General features: G+C 46.6%; 1 protein-coding gene across 1 annotated transcript in view; it reads right to left on the bottom strand.

Moving 5' to 3' along the window:
* Positions 1-27,387, bottom strand: part of LOC306989703 (uncharacterized protein) — a 33,966-nt gene that overhangs the window by 1,068 nt on the left and 5,511 nt on the right. The window contains exon 9 of the mRNA XM_079595623.1: positions 1-27,315. Coding sequence (XP_079451749.1) covers positions 29-27,315 — 27,287 coding nt within the window. The 3' untranslated portion in view covers positions 1-28. The remainder of the gene's footprint in view (positions 27,316-27,387) is intronic.

Genomic DNA, 27,387 nt, shown 5'->3' with positions numbered 1-27,387 from the left:
CTGGGATTGTTTTGCCTGTTGTCTTTCTTTATTGTGATGTGGTGCCAGGTGTTGTGGTCTCAGTTGTGGTGCTTTCTGTTGGTGTAGTAGCCACAGTTGTGGTACTTTCGGTAGTTTCAGGAGTTGTTGTGCCTGTGGTCGTACTTTCTGTTGTTGTAGTGCCTAAAGTTGTGGTCTCGTTTGTGGTACTTTCCGCTGTTGTGGTCTCGGCTGTTGTGCTTTCTGGAGTTGTAGTGCCTGTGGTTGTACTTTCTGTTGTCGCAGTGCTTCCTGCTGTTGTGGTCTCAGGGGTGGTGCTCTCTGCTGTTGTTGTCTCAGTTGTGGTACTTTCAGGAGTTGTTGTGGCTGTGGTTGTACTTTCTGCTGTTGTTGTTTCGCTTGTGGTCATTTCTGTTGCTGTGGTGCTGTCTGTTGTTGTAGTAGCCACCACAGTTGTGGTACTTTCAGGAGTTGTTGTGGCTGTGGTTGTACTTTCTGTTGTTGTGGTGCCCGGTGTTGTGGTACTTTCTGCTGTTGTTGTTTCGCTTGTGGTACTTTCTTTTGCTGTTGTACTTTCTGTTGTTGTAGTACCCACAGTTGTTGTCTCAGGTGTGGTGCTTTCTATTGTTGTGGTCTCAGTTGTGGTGCTTTCTGTTGCTGTGGTGCTTTCTGTTGTTGTTGTTGTTGTACCCACAGCTGTGGTCTCAGGGGTGGTGCTTTCTACTGTTGTTTTCTCAGTTGTGGTACTTTCAGGAGTTGTTGTGACTGTGGTTGTACTTTCTGTTGTTGTGGTGCCCGGTGTTGTGGTGCTTTCTGTTGTTGTAGTACCCACAGCTGTGGTCACAGGTGTGGTATTTTCTGATGTTGTGGTCTCAATTGTTGTACTTTCTGGAGTTGTCTTTCCTGTGGTTGTACTTTCTGCCGTTGTAGTCTCACTTGTGGTACTTTCTGTTGCTGTGGTGCTTTCTGTTGTTGTAGTACCCACAGCTGTGGTCACAGGTGTGGTACTTTCTATTGTTGTGGTTTCAGTTGTGGTACTTTCTGTTGCAGTGGTACCAGCAGTTGTGGTGCTCTCTGCTGTTGTGGTCTCGGCTGTTGTGCTTTCTGGAGTTGTAGTGCCTGTGGTTGTACTTTCTGTTGTCGCAGTGCTTCCTGCTGTTGTGGTCTCAGGGGTGGTGCTCTCTGCTGTTGTTGTCTCAGTTGTGGTACTTTCAGGAGTTGTTGTGGATGTGGTTGTACTTTCTGTTGTTGTGGTGCCCGGTGTTGTGGTACTTTCTGCTGTTGTTGTTTCGCTTGTGGTACTTTCTTTTGCTGTTGTACTTTCTGTTGTTGTAGTACCCACCACAGTTGTGGTACTTTCAGGAGTTGTAGTGGCTGTGGTTGTACTTTCTGTTGTTGTGGTTCCCGGTGTTGTGGTACTTTCTGCTGTTGTTGTTTCGCTTGTGGTACTTTCTTTTGCTGTTGTACTTTCTGTTGTTGTAGTACCCACAGTTGTTGTCTCAGGTGTGGTGCTTTCTATTGTTGTGGTCTCAGTTGTGGTGCTTTCTGTTGCTGTGGTGCTTTCTGTTGTTGTTGTAGTACCCACAGCTGTGGTCTCAGGTGTGGTGCTTTCTACTGTGGTTGTACTTTCTGTTGTTGTGGTGCCCGGCGTTGTGGTACTTTCTGCTGTTGTTGTTTCGCTTGTGGTACTTTCTGTTGCTGTGGTGCTGTCTGTTGTTGTAGTAGCCACCACAGTTGTGGTACTTTCAGGAGTTGTTGTGGCTGTGGTTGTACTTTCTGTTGTTGTGGTGCCCGATGTTGTGGTACTTTCTGCTGTTGTTGTTTCGCTTGTGGTACTTTCTTTTGCTGTTGTACTTTCAGTTGTTGTAGTACCCACAGTTGTTGTCTCAGGTGTGGTGCTTTCTATTGTTGTGGTCTCAGTTGTGGTGCTTTCTGTTGCTGTGGTGCTTTCTGTTGTTGTTGTAGTACCCACAGCTGTGGTCTCAGGTGTGGTGCTTTCCGCTGTTGTTTTCTCAGTTGTGGTACTTTCAGGAGTTGTTGTGACTGTGGTTGTACTTTCTGTTGTTGTGGTGCCCGGTGTTGTGGTACTTTCTGCTGTTGTTGTTTCGCTTGTGGTACTTTCTTTTGCTGTTGTACTTTCTGTTGTTGTAGTACCCACAGTTGTTGTCTCAGGTGTGGTGCTTTCTATTGTTGTGGTCTCAGTTGTGGTGCTTTCTGTTGCTGTGGTGCTTTCTGTTGTTGTTGTAGTACCCACAGCTGTGGTCTCAGGTGTGGTGCTTTCTACTGTTGTTTTCTCAGTTGTGGTACTTTCAGGAGTTGTTGTGACTGTGGTTGTACTTTCTGTTGTTGTGGTGCCCGGTGTTGTGGTGCTTTCTGTTGTTGTAGTACCCACAGCTGTGGTCACAGGTGTGGTATTTTCTGTTGTTGTGGTCTCAGTTGTTGTACTTTCTGGAGTTGTCTTTCCTGTGGTTGTACTTTCTGCCGTTGTAGTCTCACTTGTGGTACTTTCTGTTGCTGTGGTGCTTTCTGTTGTTGTAGTACCCACAGCTGTGGTCACAGGTGTGGTACTTTCTATTGTTGTTGTTTCAGTTGTGGTACTTTCTGTTGCAGTGGTACCAGCAGTTGTGGTGCTCTCTGCTGTTGTGGTCTCGGCTGTTGTGCTTTCTGGAGTTGTAGTGCCTGTGGTTGTACTTTCTGTTGTCGCAGTGCTTCCTGCTGTTGTGGTCTCAGGGGTGGTGCTCTCTGCTGTTGTTGTCTCAGTTGTGGTACTTTCAGGAGTTGTTGTGGCTGTGGTTGTACTTTCTGTTGTTGTGGTGCCCGGTGTTGTGGTACTTTCTGCTGTTGTTGTTTCGCTTGTGGTACTTTCTTTTGCTGTTGTACTTTCTGTTGTTGTAGTACCCACAGTTGTTGTCTCAGTTGTGGTGCTTTCTGCTGTTGTGGTCTCGGCTGTTGTGCTTTCTGGAGTTGTAGTGCCTGTGGTTGTACTTTCTGTTGTCGCAGTGCTTGCTGCTGTTGTGGTCTCAGGGGTGGTGCTCTCTGCTGTTGTTGTCTCGGTTGTGGTACTTTCAGGAGTTGTTGTGGCTGTTGTTGTACTTTCTGTTGTTGTGGTGCCTGGTGTTGTGGTACTTTCTGCTGTTGTTGTTTCGCTTGTGGTACTTTCTGTTGCTGTGGTGCTGTCTGTTGTTGTAGTAGCCACCACAGTTGTGGTACTTTCAGGAGTTGTTGTGGCTGTGGTTGAACTTTCTGTTGTTGTGGTGCCCGGTGTTGTGGTACTTTCTCCTGTTGTTGTTTCGCTTGTGGTACTTTCTTTTGCTGTTGTACTTTCTGTTGTTGTAGTACCCACAGTTGTTGTCTCAGGTGTGGTGCTTTCTATTGTTGTGGTCTCAGTTGTGGTGCTTTCTGTTGCTGTGGTGCTTTCTGTTGCTGTGGTGCTTTCTGTTGTTGTTGTAGTACCGACAGCTGTGGTCTCAGGTGTGGTGCTTTCTACTGTGGTTGTACTTTCTGTTGTTGTGGTGCCCGGCGTTGTGGTACTTTCTGCTGTTGTTGTTTCGCTTGTGGTACTTTCTGTTGCTGTGGTGCTGTCTGTTGTTGTAGTAGCCACCACAGTTGTGGTACTTTCAGGAGTTGTTGTGGCTGTGGTTGTACTTTCTGTTGTTGTGGTGCCCGGTGTTGTAGTACTTTCTGCTGTTGTTGTTTCGCTTGTGGTACTTTCTTTTGCTGTTGTACTTTCTGTTGTTGTAGTACCCACAGTTGTTGTCTCAGGTGTGGTGCTTTCTATTGTTGTTGTCTCAGTTGTGGTGCTTTCTGTTGCTGTAGTGCTTTCTGTTGTTGTTGTAGTACCCACAGCTGTGGTCTCAGGTGTGGTGCTTTCTACTGTTGTTTTCTCAGTTGTGGTACTTTCAGGAGTTGTTGTGACTGTGGTTGTACTTTCTGTTGTTGTGGTGCCCGGTGTTGTGGTGCTTTCTGTTGTTGTAGTACCCACAGCTGTGGTCACAGGTGTGGTATTTTCTGTTGTTGTGGTCTCAGTTGTTGTACTTTCTGGAGTTGTCTTTCGTGTGGTTGTACTTTCTGCCGTTGTAGTCTCACTTGTGGTACTTTCTGTTGCTGTGGTGCTCTCTGTTGTTGTAGTACCCACAGCTGTGGTCACAGGTGTGGTACTTTCTATTGTTGTGGTACTTTCTGTTGCAGTGGTACCAGCAGTTGTGGTGCTTTCTGCTGTTGTGGTCTCGGCTGTTGTGCTTTCTGGAGTTGTAGTGCCTGTGGTTGTACTTTCTGTTGTCGCAGTGCTTCCTGCTGTTGTGGTCTCAGGGGTTGTGCTCTCTGCTGTTGTTGTCTCAGTTGTGGTACTTTCAGGAGTTGTTGTGGCTGTGGTTGTACTTTCTGTTGTTGTGGTGCCCGGTGTTGTGGTACTTTCTGCTGTTGTTGTTTCGCTTGTGGTACTTTCTGTTGCTGTGGTGCTGTCTGTTGTTGTAGTAGCCACCACAGTTGTGGTACTTTTAGGAGTTGTTGTGGCTGTGGTTGTACTTTCTGTTGTTGTGGTGCCCGGTGTTGTGGTACTTTCTTTTGCTGTTGTACTTTCTGTTGTTGTAGTACCCACAGTTGTTGTCTCAGGTGTGGTGCTTTCTATTGTTGTGGTCTCAGTTGTGGTGCTTTCTGTTGCTGTGGTGCTTTCTGTTGTTATTATAGTACCCACAGCTGTGGTCTCAGGTGTGGTGCTTTCTGTTGCTGTGGTGCTTTCTGTAGTTGTTATAGTACCCACAGCTGTGGTCTCAGGTGTGGTGCTTTCTACTGTTGTTTTCTCAGTTGTGGTACTTTCAGGAGTTGTTGTGACTGTGGTTGTACTTTCTGTTGTTGTGGTGCCCGGTGTTGTGGTACTTTCTGCTGTTGTTGTTTCGCTTGTGGTACTTTCTTTTGCTGTTGTACTTTCAGTTGTTGTAGTACCCACAGTTGTTGTCTCAGGTGTGGTGCTTTCTACTGTTGTTTTCTCAGTTGTGGTACTTTCAGGAGTTGTTGTGACTGTGGTTGTACTTTCTGTTGCTGTGGTGCTTTCTGTTGTTGTTGTAGTACCCACAGCTTTGGTCTCAGGTGTGGTGCTTTCTACTGTTGTTTTCTCAGTTGTGGTACTTTCAGGAGTTGTTGTGACTGTGGTTGTACTTTCTGTTGTTGTGGTGCCCGGTGTTGTGGTGCTTTCTGTTGTTGTAGTACCCACAGCTGTGGTCACAGGTGTGGTATTTTCTGTTGTTGTGGTCTCAGTTGTTGTACTTTCTGGAGTTGTCTTTCCCGTGGTTGTACTTTCTGCCGTTGTAGTCTCACTTGTGGTACTTTCTGTTGCTGTGGTGCTTTCTGTTGTTGTAGTACCCACAGCTGTGGTCACAGGTGTGGTACTTTCTATTGTTGTTGTTTCAGTTGTGGTACTTTCTGTTGCAGTGGTACCAGCAGTTGTGGTGCTCTCTGCTGTTGTGGTCTCGGCTGTTGTGCTTTCTGGAGTTGTAGTGCCTGTGGTTGTACTTTCTGTTGTCGCAGTGCTTCCTGCTGTTGTGGTCTCAGGGGTGGTGCTCTCTGCTGTTGTTGTCTCAGTTGTGGTACTTTCAGGAGTTGTTGTGGCTGTGGTTGTACTTTCTGTTGTTGTGGTGCCCGGTGTTGTGGTACTTTCTGCTGTTGTTGTTTCACTTGTGGTACTTTCTTTTGCTGTTGTACTTTCTGTTGTTGTAGTACCCACAGTTGTTGTCTCAGGTGTGGTGCTTTCTGCTGTTGTGGTCAATGCTGTTGTGCTTTCTGGAGTTGTAGTGCCTGTGGTTGTACTTTCTGTTGTCGCAGTGCTTGCTGCTGTTGTGGTCTCAGGGGTGGTGCTCTCTGCTGTTGTTGTCTCAGTTGTGGTACTTTCAGGAGTTGTTGTGGCTGTGGTTGTACTTTCTGTTGTTGTGGTGCCTGGTGTTGTGGTACTTTCTGCTGTTGTTGTTTCGCTTGTGGTACTTTCTGTTGCTGTGGTGCTGTCTGTTGTTGTAGTAGCCACCACAGTTGTGGTACTTTCAGGAGTTGTTGTGGCTGTGGTTGTACTTTCTGTTGTTGTGGTGCCCGGTGTTGTAGTACTTTCTGCTGTTGTTGTTTCGCTTGTGGTACTTTCTTTTGCTGTTGTACTTTCTGTTGTTGTAGTACCCACAGTTGTTGTCTCAGGTGTGGTGCTTTCTATTGTTGTGGTCTCAGTTGTGGTGCTTTCTGTTGCTGTGGTGCTTTCTGTTGTTGTTGTAGTACCCACAGCTGTGGTCTCAGGTGTGGTGCTTTCTACTGTGGTTGTACTTTCTGTTGTTGTGGTGCCCGGCGTTGTGGTACTTTCTGCTGTTGTTGTTTCGCTTGTGGTACTTTCTGTTGCTGTGGTGCTGTCTGTTGTTGTAGTAGCCACCACAGTTGTGGTACTTTCAGGAGTTGTTGTGGCTGTGGTTGTACTTTCTGTTGTTGTGGTGCCCGGTGTTGTAGTACTTTCTGCTGTTGTTGTTTCGCTTGTGGTACTTTCTTTTGCTGTTGTACTTTCTGTTGTTGTAGTACCCACAGTTGTTGTCTCAGGTGTGGTGCTTTCTATTGTTGTTGTCTCAGTTGTGGTGCTTTCTGTTGCTGTAGTGCTTTCTGTTGTTGTTGTAGTACCCACAGCTGTGGTCTCAGGTGTGGTGCTTTCTACTGTTGTTTTCTCAGTTGTGGTACTTTCAGGAGTTGTTGTGACTGTGGTTGTACTTTCTGTTGTTGTGGTGCCCGGTGTTGTGGTGCTTTCTGTTGTTGTAGTACCCACAGCTGTGGTCACAGGTGTGGTATTTTCTGTTGTTGTGGTCTCAGTTGTTGTACTTTCTGGAGTTGTCTTTCGTGTGGTTGTACTTTCTGCCGTTGTAGTCTCACTTGTGGTACTTTCTGTTGCTGTGGTGCTTTCTGTTGTTGTAGTACCCACAGCTGTGGTCACAGGTGTGGTACTTTCTATTGTTGTGGTACTTTCTGTTGCAGTGGTACCAGCAGTTGTGGTGCTTTCTGCTGTTGTGGTCTCGGCTGTTGTGCTTTCTGGAGTTGTAGTGCCTGTGGTTGTACTTTCTGTTGTCGCAGTGCTTCCTGCTGTTGTGGTCTCAGGGGTTGTGCTCTCTGCTGTTGTTGTCTCAGTTGTGGTACTTTCAGGAGTTGTTGTGGCTGTGGTTGTACTTTCTGTTGTTGTGGTGCCCGGTGTTGTGGTACTTTCTGCTGTTGTTGTTTCGCTTGTGGTACTTTCTGTTGCTGTGGTGCTGTCTGTTGTTGTAGTAGCCACCACAGTTGTGGTACTTTCAGGAGTTGTTGTGGCTGTGGTTGTACTTTCTGTTGTTGTGGTGCCCGGTGTTGTGGTACTTTCTGCTGTTGTTGTTTCGCTTGTGGTACTTTCTGTTGCTGTGGTGCTGTCTGTTGTTGTAGTAGCCACCACAGTTGTGGTACTTTCAGGAGTTGTTGTGGCTGTGGTTGTACTTTCTGTTGTTGTGGTGCCCGGTGTTGTGGTACTTTCTGCTGTTGTTTTTTCGCTTGTGGTACTTTCTTTTGCTGTTGTACTTTCTGTTGTTGTAGTACCCACAGTTGTTGTCTCAGGTGTGGTGCTTTCTATTGTTGTGCTCTCAGTTGTGGTGCTTTCTGTTGCTGTGGTGCTTTCTGTTGTTGTTATAGTACCCACAGCTGTGGTCTCAGGTGTGGTGCTTTCTGTTGCTGTGGTGCTTTCTGTTGTTGTTATAGTACCCACAGCTGTGGTCTCAGGTGTGGTGCTTTCTACTGTTGTTTTCTCAGTTGTGGTACTTTCAGGAGTTGTTGTGACTGTGGTTGTACTTTCTGTTGTTGTGGTGCCCGGTGTTGTGGTACTTTCTGCTGTTGTTGTTTCGCTTGTGGTACTTTCTTTTGCTGTTGTACTTTCAGTTGTTGTAGTACCCACAGTTGTTGTCTCAGGTGTGGTGCTTTCTATTGTTGTGGTCTCAGTTGTGGTGCTTTCTGTTGCTGTGGTGCTTTCTGTTGTTGTTGTAGTACCCACAGCTGTGGTCTCAGGTGTGGTGCTTTCTACTGTTGTTTTCTCAGTTGTGGTACTTTCAGGAGTTGTTGTGACTGTGGTTGTACTTTCTGTTGTTGTGGTGCCCGGTGTTGTGGTGCTTTCTGTTGTTGTAGTACCCACAGCTGTGGTCACAGGTGTGGTATTTTCTGTTGTTGTGGTCTCAGTTGTTGTACTTTCTGGAGTTGTCTTTCCCGTGGTTGTACTTTCTGCCGTTGTAGTCTCACTTGTGGTACTTTCTGTTGCTGTGGTGCCTTCTGTTGTTGTAGTACCCACAGCTGTGGTCACAGGTGTGGTACTTTCTATTGTTGTTGTTTCAGTTGTGGTACTTTCTGTTGCAGTGGTACCAGCAGTTGTGGTGCTCTCGGCTGTTGTGCTTTCTGGAGTTGTAGTGCCTGTGGTTGTACTTTCTGTTGTCGCAGTGCTTCCTGCTGTTGTGGTCTCAGGGGTGGTGCTCTCTGCTGTTGTTGTCTCAGTTGTGGTACTTTCAGGAGTTGTTGTGGCTGTGGTTGTACTTTCTGTTGTTGTGGTGCCCGGTGTTGTGGTACTTTCTGCTGTTGTTGTTTCGCTTGTGGTACTTTCTTTTGCTGTTGTACTTTCTGTTGTTGTAGTACCCACAGTTGTTGTCTCAGTTGTGGTGCTTTCTGCTGTTGTGGTCTCGGCTGTTGTGCTTTCTGGAGTTGTAGTGCCTGTGGTTGTACTTTCTGTTGTCGCAGTGCTTGCTGCTGTTGTGGTCTCAGGGGTGGTGCTCTCTGCTGTTGTTGTCTCGGTTGTGGTACTTTCAGGAGTTGTTGTGGCTGTTGTTGTACTTTCTGTTGTTGTGGTGCCTGGTGTTGTGGTACTTTCTGCTGTTGTTGTTTCGCTTGTGGTACTTTCTGTTGCTGTGGTGCTGTCTGTTGTTGTAGTAGCCACCACAGTTGTGGTACTTTCAGGAGTTGTTGTGGCTGTGGTTGTACTTTCTGTTGTTGTGGTGCCCGGTGTTGTGGTACTTTCTCCTGTTGTTGTTTCGCTTGTGGTACTTTCTTTTGCTGTTGTACTTTCTGTTGTTGTAGTACCCACAGTTGTTGTCTCAGGTGTGGTGCTTTCTATTGTTGTGGTCTCAGTTGTGGTGCTTTCTGTTGCTGTGGTGCTTTCTGTTGCTGTGGTGCTTTCTGTTGTTGTTGTAGTACCGACAGCTGTGGTCTCAGGTGTGGTGCTTTCTACTGTGGTTGTACTTTCTGTTGTTGTGGTGCCCGGCGTTGTGGTACTTTCTGCTGTTGTTGTTTCGCTTGTGGTACTTTCTGTTGCTGTGGTGCTGTCTGTTGTTGTAGTAGCCACCACAGTTGTGGTACTTTCAGGAGTTGTTGTGGCTGTGGTTGTACTTTCTGTTGTTGTGGTGCCCGGTGTTGTAGTACTTTCTGCTGTTGTTGTTTCGCTTGTGGTACTTTCTTTTGCTGTTGTACTTTCTGTTGTTGTAGTACCCACAGTTGTTGTCTCAGGTGTGGTGCTTTCTATTGTTGTTGTCTCAGTTGTGGTGCTTTCTGTTGCTGTAGTGCTTTCTGTTGTTGTTGTAGTACCCACAGCTGTGGTCTCAGGTGTGGTGCTTTCTACTGTTGTTTTCTCAGTTGTGGTACTTTCAGGAGTTGTTGTGACTGTGGTTGTACTTTCTGTTGTTGTGGTGCCCGGTGTTGTGGTGCTTTCTGTTGTTGTAGTACCCACAGCTGTGGTCACAGGTGTGGTATTTTCTGTTGTTCTGGTCTCAGTTGTTGTACTTTCTGGAGTTGTCTTTCCCGTGGTTGTACTTTCTGCCGTTGTAGTCTCACTTGTGGTACTTTCTGTTGCTGTGGTGCTTTCTGTTGTTGTAGTACCCACAGCTGTGGTCACAGGTGTGGTACTTTCTATTGTTGTTGTTTCAGTTGTGGTACTTTCTGTTCCAGTGGTACCAGCAGTTGTGGTGCTCTCTGCTGTTGTGCTTTCTGGAGTTGCAGTGCCTGTGGTTGTACTTTCTGTTGTCGCAGTGCTTCCTGCTGTTGTGGTCTCAGGGGTGGTGCTCTCTGCTGTTGTTGTCTCAGTTGTGGTACTTTCAGGAGTTGTTGTGGCTGTGGTTGTACTTTCTGTTGTTGTGGTGCCCGGTGTTGTGGTACTTTCTGCTGTTGTTGTTTCGCTTGTGGTACTTTCTTTTGCTGTTGTACTTTCTGTTGTTGTAGTACCCACAGTTGTTGTCTCAGGTGTGGTGCTTTCCGCTGTTGTGGTCTCGGCTGTTGTGCTTTCTGGAGTTGTAGTGCCTGTGGTTGTACTTTCTGTTGTCGCAGTGCTTGCTGCTGTTGTGGTCTCAGGGGTGATGCTCTCTGCTGTTGTTGTCTCAGTTGTGGTACTTTCAGGAGTTGTTGTGGCTGTGGTTGTACTTTCTGTTGTTGTGGTGCCTGGTGTTGTGGTACTTTCTGCTGTTGTTGTTTCGCTTGTGGTACTTTCTGTTGCTGTGGTGCTGTCTGTTGTTGTAGTAGCCACCACAGTTGTGGTACTTTCAGGAGTTGTTGTGGCTGTGGTTGTACTTTCTGTTGTTGTGGTGCCCGGTGTTGTGGTACTTTTTGCTGTTGTTGTTTCGCTTGTGGTACTTTCTTTTGCTGTTGTACTTTCTGTTGTTGTAGTACCCACAGTTGTTGTCTCAGGTGTGGTGCTTTCTATTGTTGTGGTCTCAGTTGTGGTGCTTTCTGTTGCTGTGGTGCTTTCTGTTGTTGTTGTAGTACCCACAGCTGTGGTCTCAGGTGTGGTGCTTTCTACTGTGGTTGTACTTTCTGTTGTTGTGGTGCCCGGCGTTGTGGTACTTTCTGCTGTTGTTGTTTCGCTTGTGGTACTTTCTGTTGCTGTGGTGCTGTCTGTTGTTGTAGTAGCCACCACAGTTGTGGTACTTTCAGGAGTTGTTGTGGCTGTGGTTGTACTTTCTGTTGTTGTGGTGCCCGGTGTTGTAGTACTTTCTGCTGTTGTTGTTTCGCTTGTGGTACTTTCTGTTGCTGTGGTGCTTTCTGTTGTTGTAGTACCCACAGCTGTGGTCACAGGTGTGGTGCTTTCTACTGTGGTTGTACTTTCTGTTGTTGTGGTGCCCGGCGTTGTGGTACTTTTTGCTGTTGTTGTTTCGCTTGTGGTACTTTCTGTTGCTGTGGTGCTGTCTGTTGTTGTAGTAGCCACCACAGTTGTGGTACTTTCAGGAGTTGTTGTGGCTGTGGTTGTACTTTCTGTTGTTGTGGTGCCCGGTGTTGTAGTACTTTCTGCTGTTGTTGTTTCGCTTGTGGTACTTTCTGTTGCTGTGGTGCTTTCTGTTGTTGTAGTACCCACAGCTGTGGTCACAGGTGTGGTACTTTCTATTGTTGTGGTACTTTCTGTTGCAGTGGTACCAGCAGTTGTGGTGCTTTCTGCTGTTGTGGTCTCGGCTGTTGTGCTTTCTGGAGTTGTAGTGCCTGTGGTTGTACTTTCTGTTGTCGCAGTGCTTCCTGCTGTTGTGGTCTCAGGGGTTGTGCTCTCTGCTGTTGTTGTCTCAGTTGTGGTACTTTCAGGAGTTGTTGTGGCTGTGGTTGTACTTTCTGTTGTTGTGGTGCCCGGTGTTGTGGTACTTTCTGCTGTTGTTGTTTCGCTTGTGGTACTTTCTGTTGCTGTGGTGCTGTCTGTTGTTGTAGTAGCCACCACAGTTGTGGTACTTTCAGGAGTTGTTGTGGCTGTGGTTGTACTTTCTGTTGTTGTGGTGCCCGGTGTTGTGGTACTTTCTGCTGTTGTTGTTTCGCTTGTGGTACTTTCTTTTGCTGTTGTACTTTCTGTTGTTGTAGTACCCACAGTTGTTGTCTCAGGTGTGGTGCTTTCTATTGTTGTGGTCTCAGTTGTGGTGCTTTCTGTTGCTGTGGTGCTTTCTGTTGTTGTTATAGTACCCACAGCTGTGGTCTCAGGTGTGGTGCTTTCTGTTGCTGTGGTGCTTTCTGTTGTTGTTATAGTACCCACAGCTGTGGTCTCAGGTGTGGTGCTTTCTACTGTTGTTTTCTCAGTTGTGGTACTTTCAGGAGTTGTTGTGACTGTGGTTGTACTTTCTGTTGTTGTGGTGCCCGGTGTTGTGGTACTTTCTGCTGTTGTTGTTTCGCTTGTGGTACTTTCTTTTGCTGTTGTACTTTCAGTTGTTGTAGTACCCACAGTTGTTGTCTCAGGTGTGGTGCTTTCTATTGTTGTGGTCTCAGTTGTGGTGCTTTCTGTTGCTGTGGTGCTTTCTGTTGTTGTTGTAGTACCCACAGCTGTGGTCTCAGGTGTGGTGCTTTCTACTGTTGTTTTCTCAGTTGTGGTACTTTCAGGAGTTGTTGTGACTGTGGTTGTACTTTCTGTTGTTGTGGTGCCCGGTGTTGTGGTGCTTTCTGTTGTTGTAGTACCCACAGCTGTGGTCACAGGTGTGGTATTTTCTGTTGTTGTGGTCTCAGTTGTTGTACTTTCTGGAGTTGTCTTTCCCGTGGTTGTACTTTCTGCCGTTGTAGTCTCACTTGTGGTACTTTCTGTTGCTGTGGTGCTTTCTGTTGTTGTAGTACCCACAGCTGTGGTCACAGGTGTGGTACTTTCTATTGTTGTTGTTTCAGTTGTGGTACTTTCTGTTGCAGTGGTACCAGCAGTTGTGGTGCTCTCTGCTGTTGTGGTCTCGGCTGTTGTGCTTTCTGGAGTTGTAGTGCCTGTGGTTGTACTTTCTGTTGTCGCAGTGCTTCCTGCTGTTGTGGTCTCAGGGGTGGTGCTCTCTGCTGTTGTTGTCTCAGTTGTGGTACTTTCAGGAGTTGTTGTGGCTGTGGTTGTACTTTCTGTTGTTGTGGTGCCCGGTGTTGTGGTACTTTCTGCTGTTGTTGTTTCGCTTGTGGTACTTTCTTTTGCTGTTGTACTTTCTGTTGTTGTAGTACCCACAGTTGTTGTCTCAGGTGTGGTGCTTTCTGCTGTTGTGGTCTCGGCTGTTGTGCTTTCTGGAGTTGTAGTGCCTGTGGTTGTACTTTCTGTTGTCGCAGTGCTTGCTGCTGTTGTGGTCTCAGGGGTGGTGCTCTCTGCTGTTGTTGTCTCAGTTGTGGTACTTTCAGGAGTTGTTGTGGCTGTGGTTGTACTTTCTGTTGTTGTGGTGCCTGGTGTTGTGGTACTTTCTGCTGTTGTTGTTTCGCTTGTGGTACTTTCTGTTGCTGTGGTGCTGTCTGTTGTTGTAGTAGCCACCACAGTTGTGGTACTTTCAGGAGTTGTTGTGGCTGTGGTTGTACTTTCTGTTGTTGTGGTGCCCGGTGTTCTGGTACTTTTTGCTGTTGTTGTTTCGCTTGTGGTACTTTCTTTTGCTGTTGTACTTTCTGTTGTTGTAGTACCCACAGTTGTTGTCTCAGGTGTGGTGCTTTCTATTGTTGTGGTCTCAGTTGTGGTGCTTTCTGTTGCTGTGGTGCTTTCTGTTGTTGTTGTAGTACCCACAGCTGTGGTCTCAGGTGTGGTGCTTTCTACTGTGGTTGTACTTTCTGTTGTTGTGGTGCCCGGCGTTGTGGTACTTTCTGCTGTTGTTGTTTCGCTTGTGGTACTTTCTGTTGCTGTGGTGCTGTCTGTTGTTGTAGTAGCCACCACAGTTGTGGTACTTTCAGGAGTTGTTGTGGCTGTGGTTGTACTTTCTGTTGTTGTGGTGCCCGGTGTTGTGGTACTTTCTGCTGTTGTTGTTTCGCTTGTGGTACGTTCTTTTGCTGTTGTACTTTCTGTTGTTGTAGTACCCACAGTTGTTGTCTCAGGTGTGGTGCTTTCTATTGTTGTGGTCTCAGTTGTGGTGCTTTCTGTTGCTGTGGTGCTTTCTGTTGTTGTTGTAGTACCCACAGCTGTGGTCTCAGGTGTGGTGCTTTCTACTGTTGTTTTCTCAGTTGTGGTACTTTCAGGAGTTGTTGTGACTGTGGTTGTACTTTCTGTTGTTGTGGTGCCCGGTGTTGTGGTGCTTTCTGTTGTTGTAGTACCCACAGCTGTGGTCACAGGTGTGGTATTTTCTGTTGTTGTGGTCTCAGTTGTTGTACTTTCTGGAGTTGTCTTTCGTGTGGTTGTACTTTCTGCCGTTGTAGTCTCACTTGTGGTACTTTCTGTTGCTGTGGTGCTTTCTGTTGTTGTAGTACCCACAGCTGTGGTCACAGGTGTGGTACTTTCTGTTGCAGTGGTACCAGCAGTTGTGGTGCTTTCTGCTGTTGTGGTCTCGGCTGTTGTGCTTTCTGGAGTTGTAGTGCCTGTGGTTGTACTTTCTGTTGTCGCAGTGCTTCCTGCTGTTGTGGCCTCAGGGGCGGTGCTCTCTGTTGTTGTTGTCTCAGTTGTGGTACTTTCAGGAGTTGTTGTGGCTGTGGTTGTACTTTCTGTTGTTGTGGTGCCCGGTGTTGTGGTACTTTCTGCTGTTGTTGTTTCGCTTGTGGTACTTTCTGTTGCTGTGGTGCTGTCTGTTGTTGTAGTAGCCACCACAGTTGTGGTACTTTCAGGAGTTGTTGTGGCTGTGGTTGTTGTTTCTGTTGTTGTGGTGCCCGGTGTTGTGGTACTTTCTGCTGTTGTTGTTTCGCTTGTGGTACTTTCTGTTGCTGTGGTGCTGTCTGTTGTTGTAGTAGCCACCACAGTTGTGGTACTTTCAGGAGTTGTTGTGGCTGTGGTTGTACTTTCTGTTGTTGTGGTGCCCGGTGTTGTGGTGCTTTCTGTTGTTGTAGTACCCACAGCTGTGGTCACAGGTGTGGTATTTTCTGTTGTTGTGGTCTCAGTTGTTGTACTTTCTGGAGTTGTCTTTCCTGTGGTTGTACTTTCTGCCGTTGTAGTCTCACTTGTGGTAGTTTCTGTTGCTGTGGTGCTCTCTTCTGTTGTTGTCTCAGTTATGGTACTTTCAGGAGTTGTTGTGGCTGTGGTTGTACTTTCTGTTGTTGTGGTGCCCGTTGTTGTGGTACTTTCTGCTGTTGTTGTTTCGCTTGTGGTACTTTCTTTTGCTGTTGTACTTTCTGTTGTTGTAGTACCCACAGTTGTTGTCTCAGGTTTGGTGCTTTCTATTGTTGTGGTCTCAGTTGTGGTGCTTTCTGTTGCTGTGGTGCTTTCTGTTGTTGTTGTAGTACCCACAGCTGTGGTCTCAGGTGTGGTGCTTTCTACTGTTGTTTTCTCAGTTGTGGTACTTTCAGGAGTTGTTGTGACTGTGGTTGTACTTTCTGTTGTTGTGGTGCCCGGTGTTGTGGTGCTTTCTGTTCTTGTAGTACCCACAGCTGTGGTCACAGCTGTGGTATTTTCTGTTGTTGTGGTCTCAGTTGTTGTACTTTCTGGAGTTGTCTTTCCTGTGGTTGTACTTTCTGCCGTTGTAGTCTCACTTGTGGTACTTTCTGTTGCTGTGGTGCTGTCTGTTGTTTTAGTAGCCACCACAGTTGTGGTACTTTCAGGAGTTGTTGTGGCTGTGGTTGTACTTTCTGTTGTTGTGGTGCCCGGTGTTGTGGTACTTTCTGCTGTTGTTGTTTCGCTTGTGGTACTTTCTTTTGCTGTTGTACTTTCTGTTGTTGTAGTACCCACAGTTGTTGTCTCAGGTGTGGTGCTTTTTATTGTTGTGGTCTCAGTTGTGGTGCTCTCTGTTGCTGTGGTGCTTTCTGTTGTTGTTGTAGTACCCACAGCTGTGGTCTCAGGTGTGGTGCTTTCTACTGTTGTTTTCTCAGTTGTGGTACTTTCAGGAGTTGTTGTGACTGTGGTTATACTTTCTGTTGTTGTAGTACCCACAGCTGTGGTCACAGGTGTGGTATTTTCTATTGTTGTGGTCTCAGTTGTTGTAATTTCTGGAGTTGTCTTTCCTGTGGTTGTACTTTCTGCCGTTGTAGTCTCACTTGTGGTACTTTCTGTTGTTGTAGTACCCACAGCTGTGGTCACAGGTGTGGTACTTTCTATTGTTGTGGTCTCAGTTGTGGTACTTTCTGTTGCAGTGGTACCAGCAGTTGTGGTGCTTTCTGCTGTTGTGGTCTCGGCTGTTGTGCTTTCTGGAGTTGTAGTGCCTGTGGTTGTACTTTCTGTTGTCGCAGTGCTTCCTGCTGTTGTGGTCTCAGGGGTGGTGCTCTCTGCTGTTGTTGTCTCAGTTGTGGTACTTTCAGGAGTTGTTGTGGCTGTGGTTGTACTTTCTGTTGTTGTGGTGCCCGGTGTTGTGGTACTTTCTGCTGTTGTTGTTTCGCTTGTGGTACTTTCTGTTGCTGTGGTGCTGTCTGTTGTTGTAGTAGCCACCACAGTTGTGGTACTTTCAGGAGTTGTTGTTGCTGTGGTTGTACTTTCTGTTGTTGTGGTGCCCGGTGTTGTGGTACTTTCTGCTGTTGTTGTTTCGCTTGTGGTACTTTCTTTTGCTGTTGTACTTTCTGTTGTTGTAGTACCCACAGTTGTTGTCTCAGGTGTGGTGCTTTCTATTGTTGTGGTCTCAGTTGTGGTGCTTTCTGTTGCTGTGGTGCTTTCTGTTGTTGTTATAGTACCCACAGCTGTGGTCTCAGGTGTGGTGCTTTCTGTTGCTGTGGTGCTTTCTGTTGTTGTTATAGTACCCACAGCTGTGGTCTCAGGTGTGGTGCTTTCTACTGTTGTTTTCTCAGTTGTGGTACTTTCAGGAGTTGTTGTGACTGTGGTTGTACTTTCTGTTGTTGTGGTGCCCGGTGTTGTGGTACTTTCTGCTGTTGTTGTTTCGCTTGTGGTACTTTCTTTTGCTGTTGTACTTTCAGTTGTTGTAGTACCCACAGCTGTGGTCACAGGTGTGGTACTTTCTATTGTTGTTGTTTCAGTTGTGGTACTTTCTGTTGCAGTGGTACCAGCAGTTGTGGTGCTTTCTGCTGTTGTGGCCTCAGCTGTTGTGCTTTCTGGAGTTGTAGTGCCTGTGGTTGTACTTTCTGTTGTCGCAGTGCTTCCTGCTGTTGTGGTCTCAGGGGTGGTGCTCTCTGCTGTTGTTGTCTCAGTTGTGGTACTTTCAGGAGTTGTTGTGGCTGTGGTTGTACTTTCTGTTGTTGTGGTGCCCGGTGTTGTGGTACTTTCTGCTGTTGTTGTTTCGCTTGTGGTACTTTCTTTTGCTGTTGTACTTTCTGTTGTTGTAGTACCCACAGTTGTTGTCTCAGATGTGGTGCTTTCTGCTGTCGTGGTCTCGGCTGTTGTGCTTTCTGGAGTTGTAGTGCCTGTGGTTGTACTTTCTGTTGTTGCAGTGCTTGCTGCTGTTGTGGTCTCAGGGGTGGTGCTCTCTGCTGTTGTTGTCTCAGTTGTGGTACTTTCAGGAGTTGTTGTGGCTGTGGTTGTACTTTCTGTTGTTGTGGTGCCCGGCGTTGTGGTACTTTCTGCTGTTGTTGTTTCGCTTGTGGTACTTTCTGTTGCTGTGGTGCTGTCTGTTGTTGTAGTAGCCACCACAGTTGTGGTACTTTCAGGAGTTGTTGTGGCTGTGGTTGTACTTTCTGTTGTTGTGGTGCCCGGTGTTGTGGTACTTTCTGCTGTTGTTGTTTCGCTTGTGGTACTTTCTTTTGCTGTTGTACTTTCTGTTGTTGTAGTACCCACAGTTGTTGTCTCAGGTGTGGGGCTTTCTATTGTTGTGGTCTCAGTTGGGGTGCTTTCTGTTGCTGTGGTGCTTTCTGTTGTTGTTGTAGTACCCACAGCTGTGGTCTCAGGTGTGGTGCTTTCTACTGTGGTTGTACTTTCTGTTGTTGTGGTGCCCGGCGTTGTGGTACTTTCTGCTGTTGTTGTTTCGCTTGTGGTACTTTCTGTTGCTGTGGTGCTGTCTGTTGTTGTAGTAGCCACCACAGTTGTGGTACTTTCAGGAGTTGTTGTGGCTGTGGTTGTACTTTCTGTTGTTGTGGTGCCCGGTGTTGTGGTACTTTCTGCTGTTGTTGTTTCGCTTGTGGTACTTTCTTTTGCTGTTGTACTTTCTGTTGTTGTAGTACCCACAGTTGTTGTCTCAGGTGTGGTGCTTTCTATTGTTGTGGTCTCAGTTGTGGTGCTTTCTGTTGCTGTGGTGCTTTCTGTTGTTGTTGTAGTACCCACAGCTGTGGTCTCAGGTGTGGTGCTTTCTACTGTTGTTTTCTCAGTTGTGGTACTTTCAGGAGTTGTTGTGACTGTGGTTGTACTTTCTGTTGTTGTGGTGCCCGGTGTTGTGGTGCTTTCTGTTGTTGTATTACCCACAGCTGTGGTCACAGGTGTGGTATTTTCTGTTGTTGTGGTCTCAGTTGTTGTACTTTCTGGAGTTGTCTTTCGTGTGGTTGTACTTTCAGCCGTTGTAGTCTCACTTGTGGTACTTTCTGTTGCTGTGGTGCTTTCTGTTGTTGTAGTACCCACAGCTGTGGTCACAGGTGTGGCACTTTCTATTGTTGTGGTCTCAGTTGTGGTACTTTCTGTTGCAGTGGTACCAGCAGTTGTGGTGCTTTCTGCTGTTGTGGTCTCGGCTGTTGTGCTTTCTGGAGTTGTAGTGCCTGTGATTGTACTTTCTGTTGTCGCAGTGCTTCCTGCTGTTGTGGTCTCAGGGGTGGTGCTCTCTGCTGTTGTTGTCTCAGTTGTGGTACTTTCAGGAGTTGTTGTGGCTGTGGTTGTACTTTCTGTTGTTGTGGTGCCCGGTGTTGTGGTACTTTCTGCTGTTGTTGTTTCGCTTGTGGTACTTTCTGTTGCTGTGGTGCTGTCTGTTGTTGTAGTAGCCACCACAGTTGTGGTACTTTCAGGAGTTGTTGTGGCTGTGGTTGTACTTTCTGTTGTTGTGGTGCCCGGTGTTGTGGTACTTTCTGCTGTTGTTGTTTCGCTTGTGGTACTTTCTTTTGCTTTTGTACTTTCTGTTGTTGTAGTACCCACAGTTGTTGTCTCAGGTGTTGTGCTTTCTATTGTTGTGGTCTCAGTTGTGGTGCTTTCTGTTGCTGTGGTGCTTTCTGTTGTTGTTGTACTACCCACAGCTGTGGTCTCAGGTGTGGTGCTTTCTACTGTTGTTTTCTCAGTTGTGGTACTTTCAGGAGTTGTTGTGACTGTGGTTGTACTTTCTGTTGTTGTGGTGCCCGGTGTTGTGGTGCTTTCTGTTGTTGTAGTACCCACAGCTGTGGTCACAGGTGTGGTATTTTCTGTTGTTGTGGTCTCAGTTGTTGTACTTTCTGGAGTTGTCTTTCCTGTGGTTGTACTTTCTGCTGTTGTAGTCTCACTTGTGGTACTTTCTGTTGCTGTGGTGCTTTCTGTTGTTGTAGTACCCACAGCTATGGTCACAGGTGTGGTACTTTCTATTGTTGTGGTCTCAGTTGTGGTACTTTCTGTTGCAGTGGTACCAGCAGTTGTGGTGCTTTCTGCTGTTGTGGTCTCGGCTGTTGTGCTTTCTGGAGTTGTAGTGCCTGTGGTTGTACTTTCTGTTGTCGCAGTGCTTCCTGCTGTTGTGGCCTCAGGGGTGGTGCTCTCTGTTGTTGTTGTCTCAGTTGTGGTACTTTCAGGAGTTGTTGTGGCTGTGGTTGAACTTTCTGTTGTTGTGGTGCCCGGTGTTGTGGTACTTTCTGCTGTTGTTGTTTCGCTTGTGGTACTTTCTGTTGCTGTGGTGCTGTCTGTTGTTGTAGAAGCCACCACAGTTGTGGTACTTTCAGGAGTTGTTGTGGCTGTGGTTGTTGTTTCTGTTGTTGTGGTGCCCGGTGTTGTGGTACTTTCTGCTGTTGTTGTTTCGCTTGTGGTACTTTCTGTTGCTGTGGTGCTGTCTGTTGTTGTAGTAGCGACCACAGTTGTGGTACTTTCAGGAGTTGTTGTGGCTGTGGTTGTACTTTCTGTTGTTGTGGTGCCCGGTGTTGTGGTACTTTCTGCTGTTGTTGTTTCGCTTGTGGTACTTTTTTTTGCTGTTGTACTTTCTGTTGTTGTAGTACCCACAGCTGTGGTCTCAGGTGTGGTGCTTTCTACTGTTGTTTTCTCAGTTGTGGTATTTTCAGGAGTTGTTGTGACTGTGGTTGTACTTTCTGTTGTTGTGGTGCCCGGTGTTGTGGTGCTTTCTGTTGTTGTAGTACCCACAGCTGTGGTCACAGGTGTGGTATTTTCTGTTGTTGTGGTCTCAGTTGTTGTACTTTCTGGAGTTGTCTTTCCTGTGGTTGTACTTTCTGCCGTTGTAGTCTCACTTGTGGTAGTCTCTGTTGCTGTGGTGCTCTCTGCTGTTGTTGTCTCAGTTATGGTACTTTCAGGAGTTGTTGTGGCTGTGGTTGTACTTTCTGTTGTTGTGGTGCCCGTTGTTGTGGTACTTTCTGCTGTTGTTGTTTCGCTTGTGGTACTTTCTTTTGCTGTTGTACTTTCTGTTGTTGTAGTACCCACAGTTGTTGTCTCAGGTTTGGTGCTTTCTATTGTTGTGGTCTCAGTTGTGGTGCTTTCTGTTGCTGTGGTGCTTTCTGTTGTTGTTGTAGTACCCACAGCTGTGGTCTCAGGTGTGGTGCTTTCTACGGTTGTTTTCTCAGTTGTGGTACTTTCAGGAGTTGTTGTGACTGTGGTTGTACTTTCTGTTGTTGTGGTGCCCGGTGTTGTGGTGCTTTCTGTTCTTGTAGTACCCACAGCTGTGGTCACAGGTGTGGTATTTTCTGTTGTTGTGGTCTCAGTTGTTGTACTTTCTGGAGTTGTCTTTCCTGTGGTTGTACTTTCTGCCATTGTAGTCTCACTTGTGGTACTTTCTGTTGCTGTGGTGCTGTCTGTTGTTTTAGTAGCCACCACAGTTGTGGTACTTTCAGGAGTTGTTGTGGCTGTGGTTGTACTTTCTGTTGTTGTGGTGCCCGGTGTTGTGGTACTTTCTGCTGTTGTTGTTTCGCTTGTGGTACTTTCTTTTGCTGTTGTACTTTCTGTTGTTGTAGTACCCACAGTTGTTGTCTCAGGTGTGGTGCTTTCTATTGTTGTGGTCTCAGTTGTGGTGCTCTCTGTTACTGTGGTGCTTTCTGTTGTTGTTGTAGTACCCACAGCTGTGGTCTCAGGTGTGGTGCTTTCTGCTGTTGTTTTCTCAGTTGTGGTACTTTCAGGAGTTGTTGTGACTGTGGTTATACTTTCTGTTGTTGTAGTACCCACAGCTGTGGTCACAGGTGTGGTATTTTCTATTGTTGTGGTCTCAGTTGTTGTACTTTCTGGAGTTGTCTTTCCTGTGGTTGTACTTTCTGCCGTTGTAGTCTCACTTGTGGTACTTTCTGTTGTTGTAGTACCCACAGCTGTGGTCACAGGTGTGGTACTTTCTATTGTTGTGGTCTCAGTTGTGGTACTTTCTGTTGCAGTGGTACCAGCAGTTGTGGTGCTTTCTGCTGTTGTGGTCTCGGCTGTAGTGCTTTCTGGAGTTGTAGTGCCTGTGGTTGTACTTTCTGTTGTCGCAGTGCTTCCTGCTGTTGTGGTCTCAGGGGTGGTGCTCTCTGTTGTTGTTGTCTCAGTTGTGGTACTTTCAGGAGTTGTTGTGGCTGTGGTTGTACTTTCTGTTGTTGTGGTGCCCGGTGTTGTGGTACTTTCTGCTGTTGGTGTTTCGCTTGTGGTACTTTCTGTTGCTGTGGTGCTGTCTGTTGTTGTAGTAGCCACCACAGTTGTGGTACTTTCAGGAGTTGTTGTGGCTGTGGTTGTACTTTCTGTTGTTGTGGTGCCCGGTGTTGTGGTACTTTCTGCTGTTGTTGTTTCGCTTGTGGTACTTTCTTTTGCTGTTGTACTTTCTGTTGTTGTAGTACCCACAGTTGTTGTCTCAGGTGTGGTGCTTTCTATTGTTGTGGTCTCAGTTGTGGTGCTTTCTGTTGCTGTGGTGCTTTCTGTTGTTGTTGTAGTACCCACAGCTGTGGTCTCAGGTGTGGTGCTTTCTACTGTTGTTTTCTCAGTTGTGGTACTTTCAGGAGTTGTTGTGACTGTGGTTGTACTTTCTGTTGTTGTTGTGCCTTGTGTTGTAGTGCTTTCTGTTGTTATAGTACCCACAGCTGTGGTGCTTTCTGGAGTTGTAGTGCCTGTGGTTGTTCTTTCTGTTGTTGTACTACTTTCTGTTGCTGTGGTGCTGTCTGTTGTTGTAGTAGCCACCACAGTCGTGGTCTCAGTTGTGATACACTCTGCTGTTGTACTTTCTGCTGTTGTAGTACCCACAGTTTTGGTCTCAGGTGTGGTGCTTTCTGTTGTTGTGGTCTCAGTTGTGGTTCTTTCTGGAGATGTAGTGCCTATAGTCGTACTTTCTGTTTTAGTGCTTTCTGTTGTTGTAGTTGCCACCATAGTTGTGGTCTCAGTTGTGGTGCTCTCTGCTGTTGTACTTTCTGGTGCAGTGGTGCTTTCTGTTGCTGTGGTGCTTTCTGTTGTTGTTGTAGTACCCACAGCTGTGGTCTCAGGTGTGGTGCTTTCTACTGTTGTTTTCTCAGTTGTGGTACTTTCAGGAGTTGTTAAGACTGTGGTTGTACTTTCTTTTGTTGTGGTGCCCGGTGTTGTGGTGTTTTCTGTTGTTGTAGTACCCACAGCTGTGGTCACAGGTGTGGTATTTTCTGTTGTTGTGGTCTCAGTTGTTGTACTTTCTGGAGTGTTCTTTCCTGTGGTTGTACTTCCTGCCTTTGTAGTCTCACTTGTGGTACTTTCTGTTGCTGTGGTGCTTTCTGTTGTTGTAGTACCCACAGCTGTGGTCACAGGTGTGGTACTTTCTATTGTTGTGGTCTCAGTTGTGGTACTTTCTGTTGCAGTGGTACCCGCAGTTGTGGTGCTTTCTGCTGTCGTGGTCTCGGCTGTTGTGCTTTCTGGAGATGTAGTGCCTGTGGTTGTACTTTCTGTTGTCGCAGTGCTTCCTGCTGTTGTGGTCTCAGGGGTGGTGCTCTCTGCTGTTGTTGTCTCAGTTGTGGTACTTTCAGGAGTTGTTGTGGCTGTGGTTGTACTTTCTGTTGTTGTGGTGCCCGGTGTTGTGGTACTTTCTGCTGTTGTTGTTTCGCTTTTGGTACTTTCTGTTGCTGTGGTGCTGTCTGTTGTTGTAGTAGCCACCACAGTTGTGGTCTCAGTTTTGGTACTTTCAGGAGTTGTTGTGGCTGTGGTTGTACTTTCTGCTGTTGTTGTTTCACTTGTGGTACTTTCTGTTGTTGTAGTACCCACAGTTGTTGTCTCAGTTGTGGTGCTTTCTGTTGCTGTGGTACCCACAGTTGTGGTCTCAGGTGTGGTGCTTTCTATTGTTGTGGTCTCAGTTGTGGTACTTTCTGTTGCTGTGGTAACCGCAGTTGTGGTTCTTTCTGCTGTTGTGGTCTCGGCTGTTGTGCTTTCTGGAGTTGTAGTGCCTGTGGTTGCACTTTCTGTTGTCGTAGTGCTTTCAGCTTTTGTTGTCTCAGGGGTGTTGCTCTCTGCTGTTGTGGTCTCGGTTGTTGTACCTTCTGGAGTTGTTGTTCCTGTGGTTGTACTTTCGGCCGTTGTGGTCTCACTTGTGGTACTTTCTGTTGCTGTGGTGCTTTCCACAGTTGTGGTGCTTTCTGTGGTTGTAGTCTCTGCTGTTGTGCTTTCTGGAGTTTTTGTTCCTGTGGTTGTTCTTTCTGTTGCCGTAGTGCTTTCTGCTGTTGTGGTCTCAGGGGTGGTGCTCTCTGCTGTTGTAGTCTCGGTTGTTGTACTTTCAGGAATTGTTGTGGCGGTGGTTGTACTTTCTGTTGTTGTGGTGCCCGGTGTTGTTGTGCTGTCTGTTGTTGTAGTAGCCACAGTTGTGGTCTCAGTTGTGGTGCTCTCTGCTGTTGTACTTTCTGTTGTTGTTGTAGTACCCACAGTTGTTGTCTCAGGTGTGATGCTTTCTATTGTTGTGGTGTCTGGTGTGGTGCTTTCTATTGTTGTGGTCTCAGTTGTGGTACTTTCTGTTGCTGTGGTACCCGCAGATGTGGTTCTTTCTGCTGTTGTGGTTTTGGCTGTTGTGCTTTCTGCTGTTGTAGTCTCGGTTGTTGTACTTTCTGGAGTTGTACTTCCTGTAGTTGTACTTTCTGTTGTTGTGGCACTTTCTGTTGCTGTGGTGCTGTCTGTTGTTGTAGTAGCCAACACAGTTGTGGTCTCAGTTGTGATGCTCTCTGCTGTTGTACTTTCTGTTGTTGTAGTACCCACAGTTGTGGTCTCAGGTGTGGTGCTTTCTGTTGTTGTGGTTTCAGTTGTGGAACTTTCTGGGGATGTTGTGTCTATAGTCTTACTTTCTGTTGTAGTGCTTTCTGTTGTTATAGTTCCCACAGCTGTGGTCTCAGGTGTGGTGCTTTCTACTGTTGTTGTCTCAATTGTTGTACTTTCTGGGGTTGTCATTCCTGTGGTTGTACTTTTTGCCGTTGTAGTGTCACTTGTGGTACTTTCTGTTGCTATGGTGCTTTCTGTTGTTGTAGTACCCACAGCTGTGGTCACAGGTGTTTTAATTTCTATTGTTTTGGTCTCAATTGTGGTACTTTCTGTTGCTGTGGTACCCGTAGTTGTGGTGCTTTCTGCTATTGTGGTCTCAGCTGTTGTGCTTTCTGGAGTTGTAGTGCCTGTGGTTGTACTTTCTGTTGTCGTAGTGCTTTCTGCTGTTTTGGTCTCAAGGGTGGTGCTCTCTGCTGTTGTGGTCTCGGTTGTTGTACCTTCTGGAGTTGTTGTTCCTGTGGTAGTACTTTCTGCCGTTGTGGTCTCACTTGTGGTACTTTCTGTTGCTGTGGTACCCACAATTGTGGTGCTTTCTGCTGTTGTGGTGCTTTCTGCGGTTGTTGTCTCGGATGTTGTGCTTTCTGGAGTTTTAGTGCCTGTGGTTGTTCTTTCTGTTGTCGTAGTGCTTTCAGCTGTTGTGGTCTCAGGGGTGGTCCTCTCTGCTGTTGTGGTCTTGGTTGTTATACCTTCTGAAGTTGTTGTTCCTGTAGTTGTACTTTCTGCAGTTGTGGTCTCACTTGTGGTACTTTCTGTTGCTGTAGTGCCCACAGTTGTGGTGCTTTCCGCTGTTGTGGTGCTTTCTGCGGTTGTTGTAGTACCCACAGCTGTGGTCTCAGATGTGGTGCTTTCTACTGTTGTTTTCTCAGTTGTGGTACTTTCAGGAGTTGTTGTGACTGTGGTTGTACTTTCTGCTGTTGTGGTCTCGGCTGTTGTGCTTTCTGGAGTTGTAGTGCCTGTGGTTGTACTTTCTGTTGTCGTAGTGCTTTCTGCTGTTGTGGTCTCAGGGGTGGTGCTCTCTGCTTTTGTGGTCTCGGTTGTTGTACCTTCTGGAGTTGTTGTTCCTGTGGTTGTACTTTCTGCCGTTGTGGTCTCACTTGTGGTACTTTCTGTTGCTGTGGTACCCACAGTTGTGGTGCTTTCCGCTGTTGTGGTGCTTTCTGCGGTTGTAGTCTCGGATGTTGTGCTTTCTGGAGTTGTAGTGCCTGTGGTTGTTCTTTCTGTTGTCGTAGTGCTTTCAGCTGTTGTGGTCTCAGGGGTGGTGTTCTCTTCTGTTGTGGTCTCGGTTGTTATAACTTCTGAAGTTGTTTTTCCTGTAGTCATACTTTCTGCCGTTGTGGTCTCACTTGTGGTACTTTCTGTAGCTGTGGAACCCACAGTTGTGGTGCTGTCCGCAGTTGTGGTGCTTTCTGCGGTTGTAGTCTCGGATGTTGTGCTTTCTGTAGTTGTGGTGCCTGTGGTTGTTCTTTCTGTTGTCGTAGTGCTTTCTGCTGTATTGGTCTCAGGGGTGTTGCTCTCTGCTGTTGGGGTCTCGGCTGTTGTGCTTTCTGGAGTTGTAGTGCCTGTGGTTTTACTTTCTGTTGTCGTAGTGCTTTCTGCTGTTGTGGTCTCAGGGGTGGTGCTCTCTACTTTTGTGGTCTCGGTTGTTGTACTTTCTGGAGTTGTCGTTCCTGTGGTTGTACTTTCTGCCTTTGTGGTCTCACTTGTGGTACTTTCTGTTGCTGTGGCACTTTCTTTTGTTTTAGTACCATCAGTTGTGGTCTCAGGTGTGGTACTTTCTGCTGTTGTGGTCTCAGTTGTGGTACTTTTTAAAGGTATTTTGCCTGTAGTGGTACTTTCTGTTGTTGTGCTTTCTGTTTCTGTAGAGGCCACAGTTGTAGTCTCAGTTGTGGTGCTTTCTGCTGTTGTACTTTCTGTTGCTGTGGTGCTTTCTGTTGTTCTAGTTGCCATAGTTGTGGTCTCAGGTGTGGTGCTTTCTACTGTTGTGGTCTCAGTTGTGGTGCTTTCTACTGTTGTGGTCTTAGTTGTGATACTTTCAGGAGTTGTTGTGCCTGTCGTCGTACTTTCTGTTGTTGTAGTGCTGTCTGCTGTTGTAGTCTCGGCTGTTTTACTTTCTGGAGTTGTTGTGCCTGGGGTCGTACTTTCTAAAGGTTTTTTGCCTGTAGTGGTACTTTCTGTTGTTGTGCTTTCTGTTGCTATAGTACCCATTGTTGTGGTCTTAGTTGTGGTGCTTTCTGCTGTTGCACTTTCTGTTGCTGTGATGCTTTCTGTTGTTCTAGTAGCCACAGTTGTGGCCCCAGGTATGGTGCTTTCCTCTGTTGATATCTCGGTAGTGTTTTTTTCCGCTGTTGTGATACTTTCAGGAGTTGTTGTGCCTGTTGTCGTAGTTTCTGTTGTTGTGGTGCTATCTGCTGCTGTGGTCTCGCTTGAGGTAATTTCTGTTGCTGTGGTACCCACAGTTATTGTGTTTGCTGGAGTTGTAGTGCCTGTGATTGTACTTTCTGTTTTCGTAGTGCTGTGTGTTGCTGTGGTCTCAGGGGTGGAGCTTTCTGCTGTTGTGATCTTGCTTGTGGCACCCACAGTTGTGTTGCTCTCTGCTGTTGTGGTCTCGGTTGTGGTACTTTCTTTTGCTTTGGTGCTTTCTGTTGTTGTTGTTGTAGTAACATCAGCTGTGGTCTCAGGTGTGGTACTTTCTGAAGGTGTTGTGCCTGTAGTGGTACTTTCTTTTGCTGTGCTTTCTGTTGCTGTAGCCACCACAGTTGTGGTCTCAGGGGTGGTAGTTTCTGCTGTTGAGGTCTCAGTTGTGGTGCTTTCTGTATTCTTCTCAGATTTGGTGCTTTCTGCTGTTGTTGTACTTTCTGTTGTTCTGGTCCTAGGTGTTGTGGTCTCAGTCGTGGTGCTTTCTGGAGTTGTGGTACTGACAGTTGTTGTCTTAGGTGTGGTGCTTTCCGCTGTTGTACTTTCTGTTGTTGTGGTGCCCGGTGTTGTGGTCTCAGTTGTTGTGCTTTGTGTTGTTGTGGTCTCGTTGTTGTTAATTTCTGTTGTTGTGGTACCCACAGTTGTGGTGATTTCTGCTGATGTGGTCACAGCTGTTGTTCTTTCTTTGTTTGTGGTGCCCGATGTTGCGGTCTCAGTTAAGATGCTATCTACTGTTGTCTTAACCGTGGTGCTTTCTGCTGTTGTGTTCTCGGTTGTGGTACTGTCTGGAGTTGTCGTCTCCATAGGCTTACTTTCTGTTTTTGTGGTTTCCATTGTCATTGTTGTATCCACTGTTTCTGTAAGGGGCAGTAAATATATTTATATATTTTTACTTAAATATGTTTTAATATGTTTGTATTAATTTATAA

Source organism: Phoxinus phoxinus (assembly GCF_949152265.1).
Source record: "Phoxinus phoxinus genome assembly, chromosome: 21".
NCBI classification, from domain to species: Eukaryota; Metazoa; Chordata; class Actinopteri; order Cypriniformes; family Leuciscidae; genus Phoxinus; species Phoxinus phoxinus.
The sequence above is the reverse complement of the archived record's forward strand: the minus strand, read 5'-3'. Positions and strand labels throughout refer to the sequence as shown.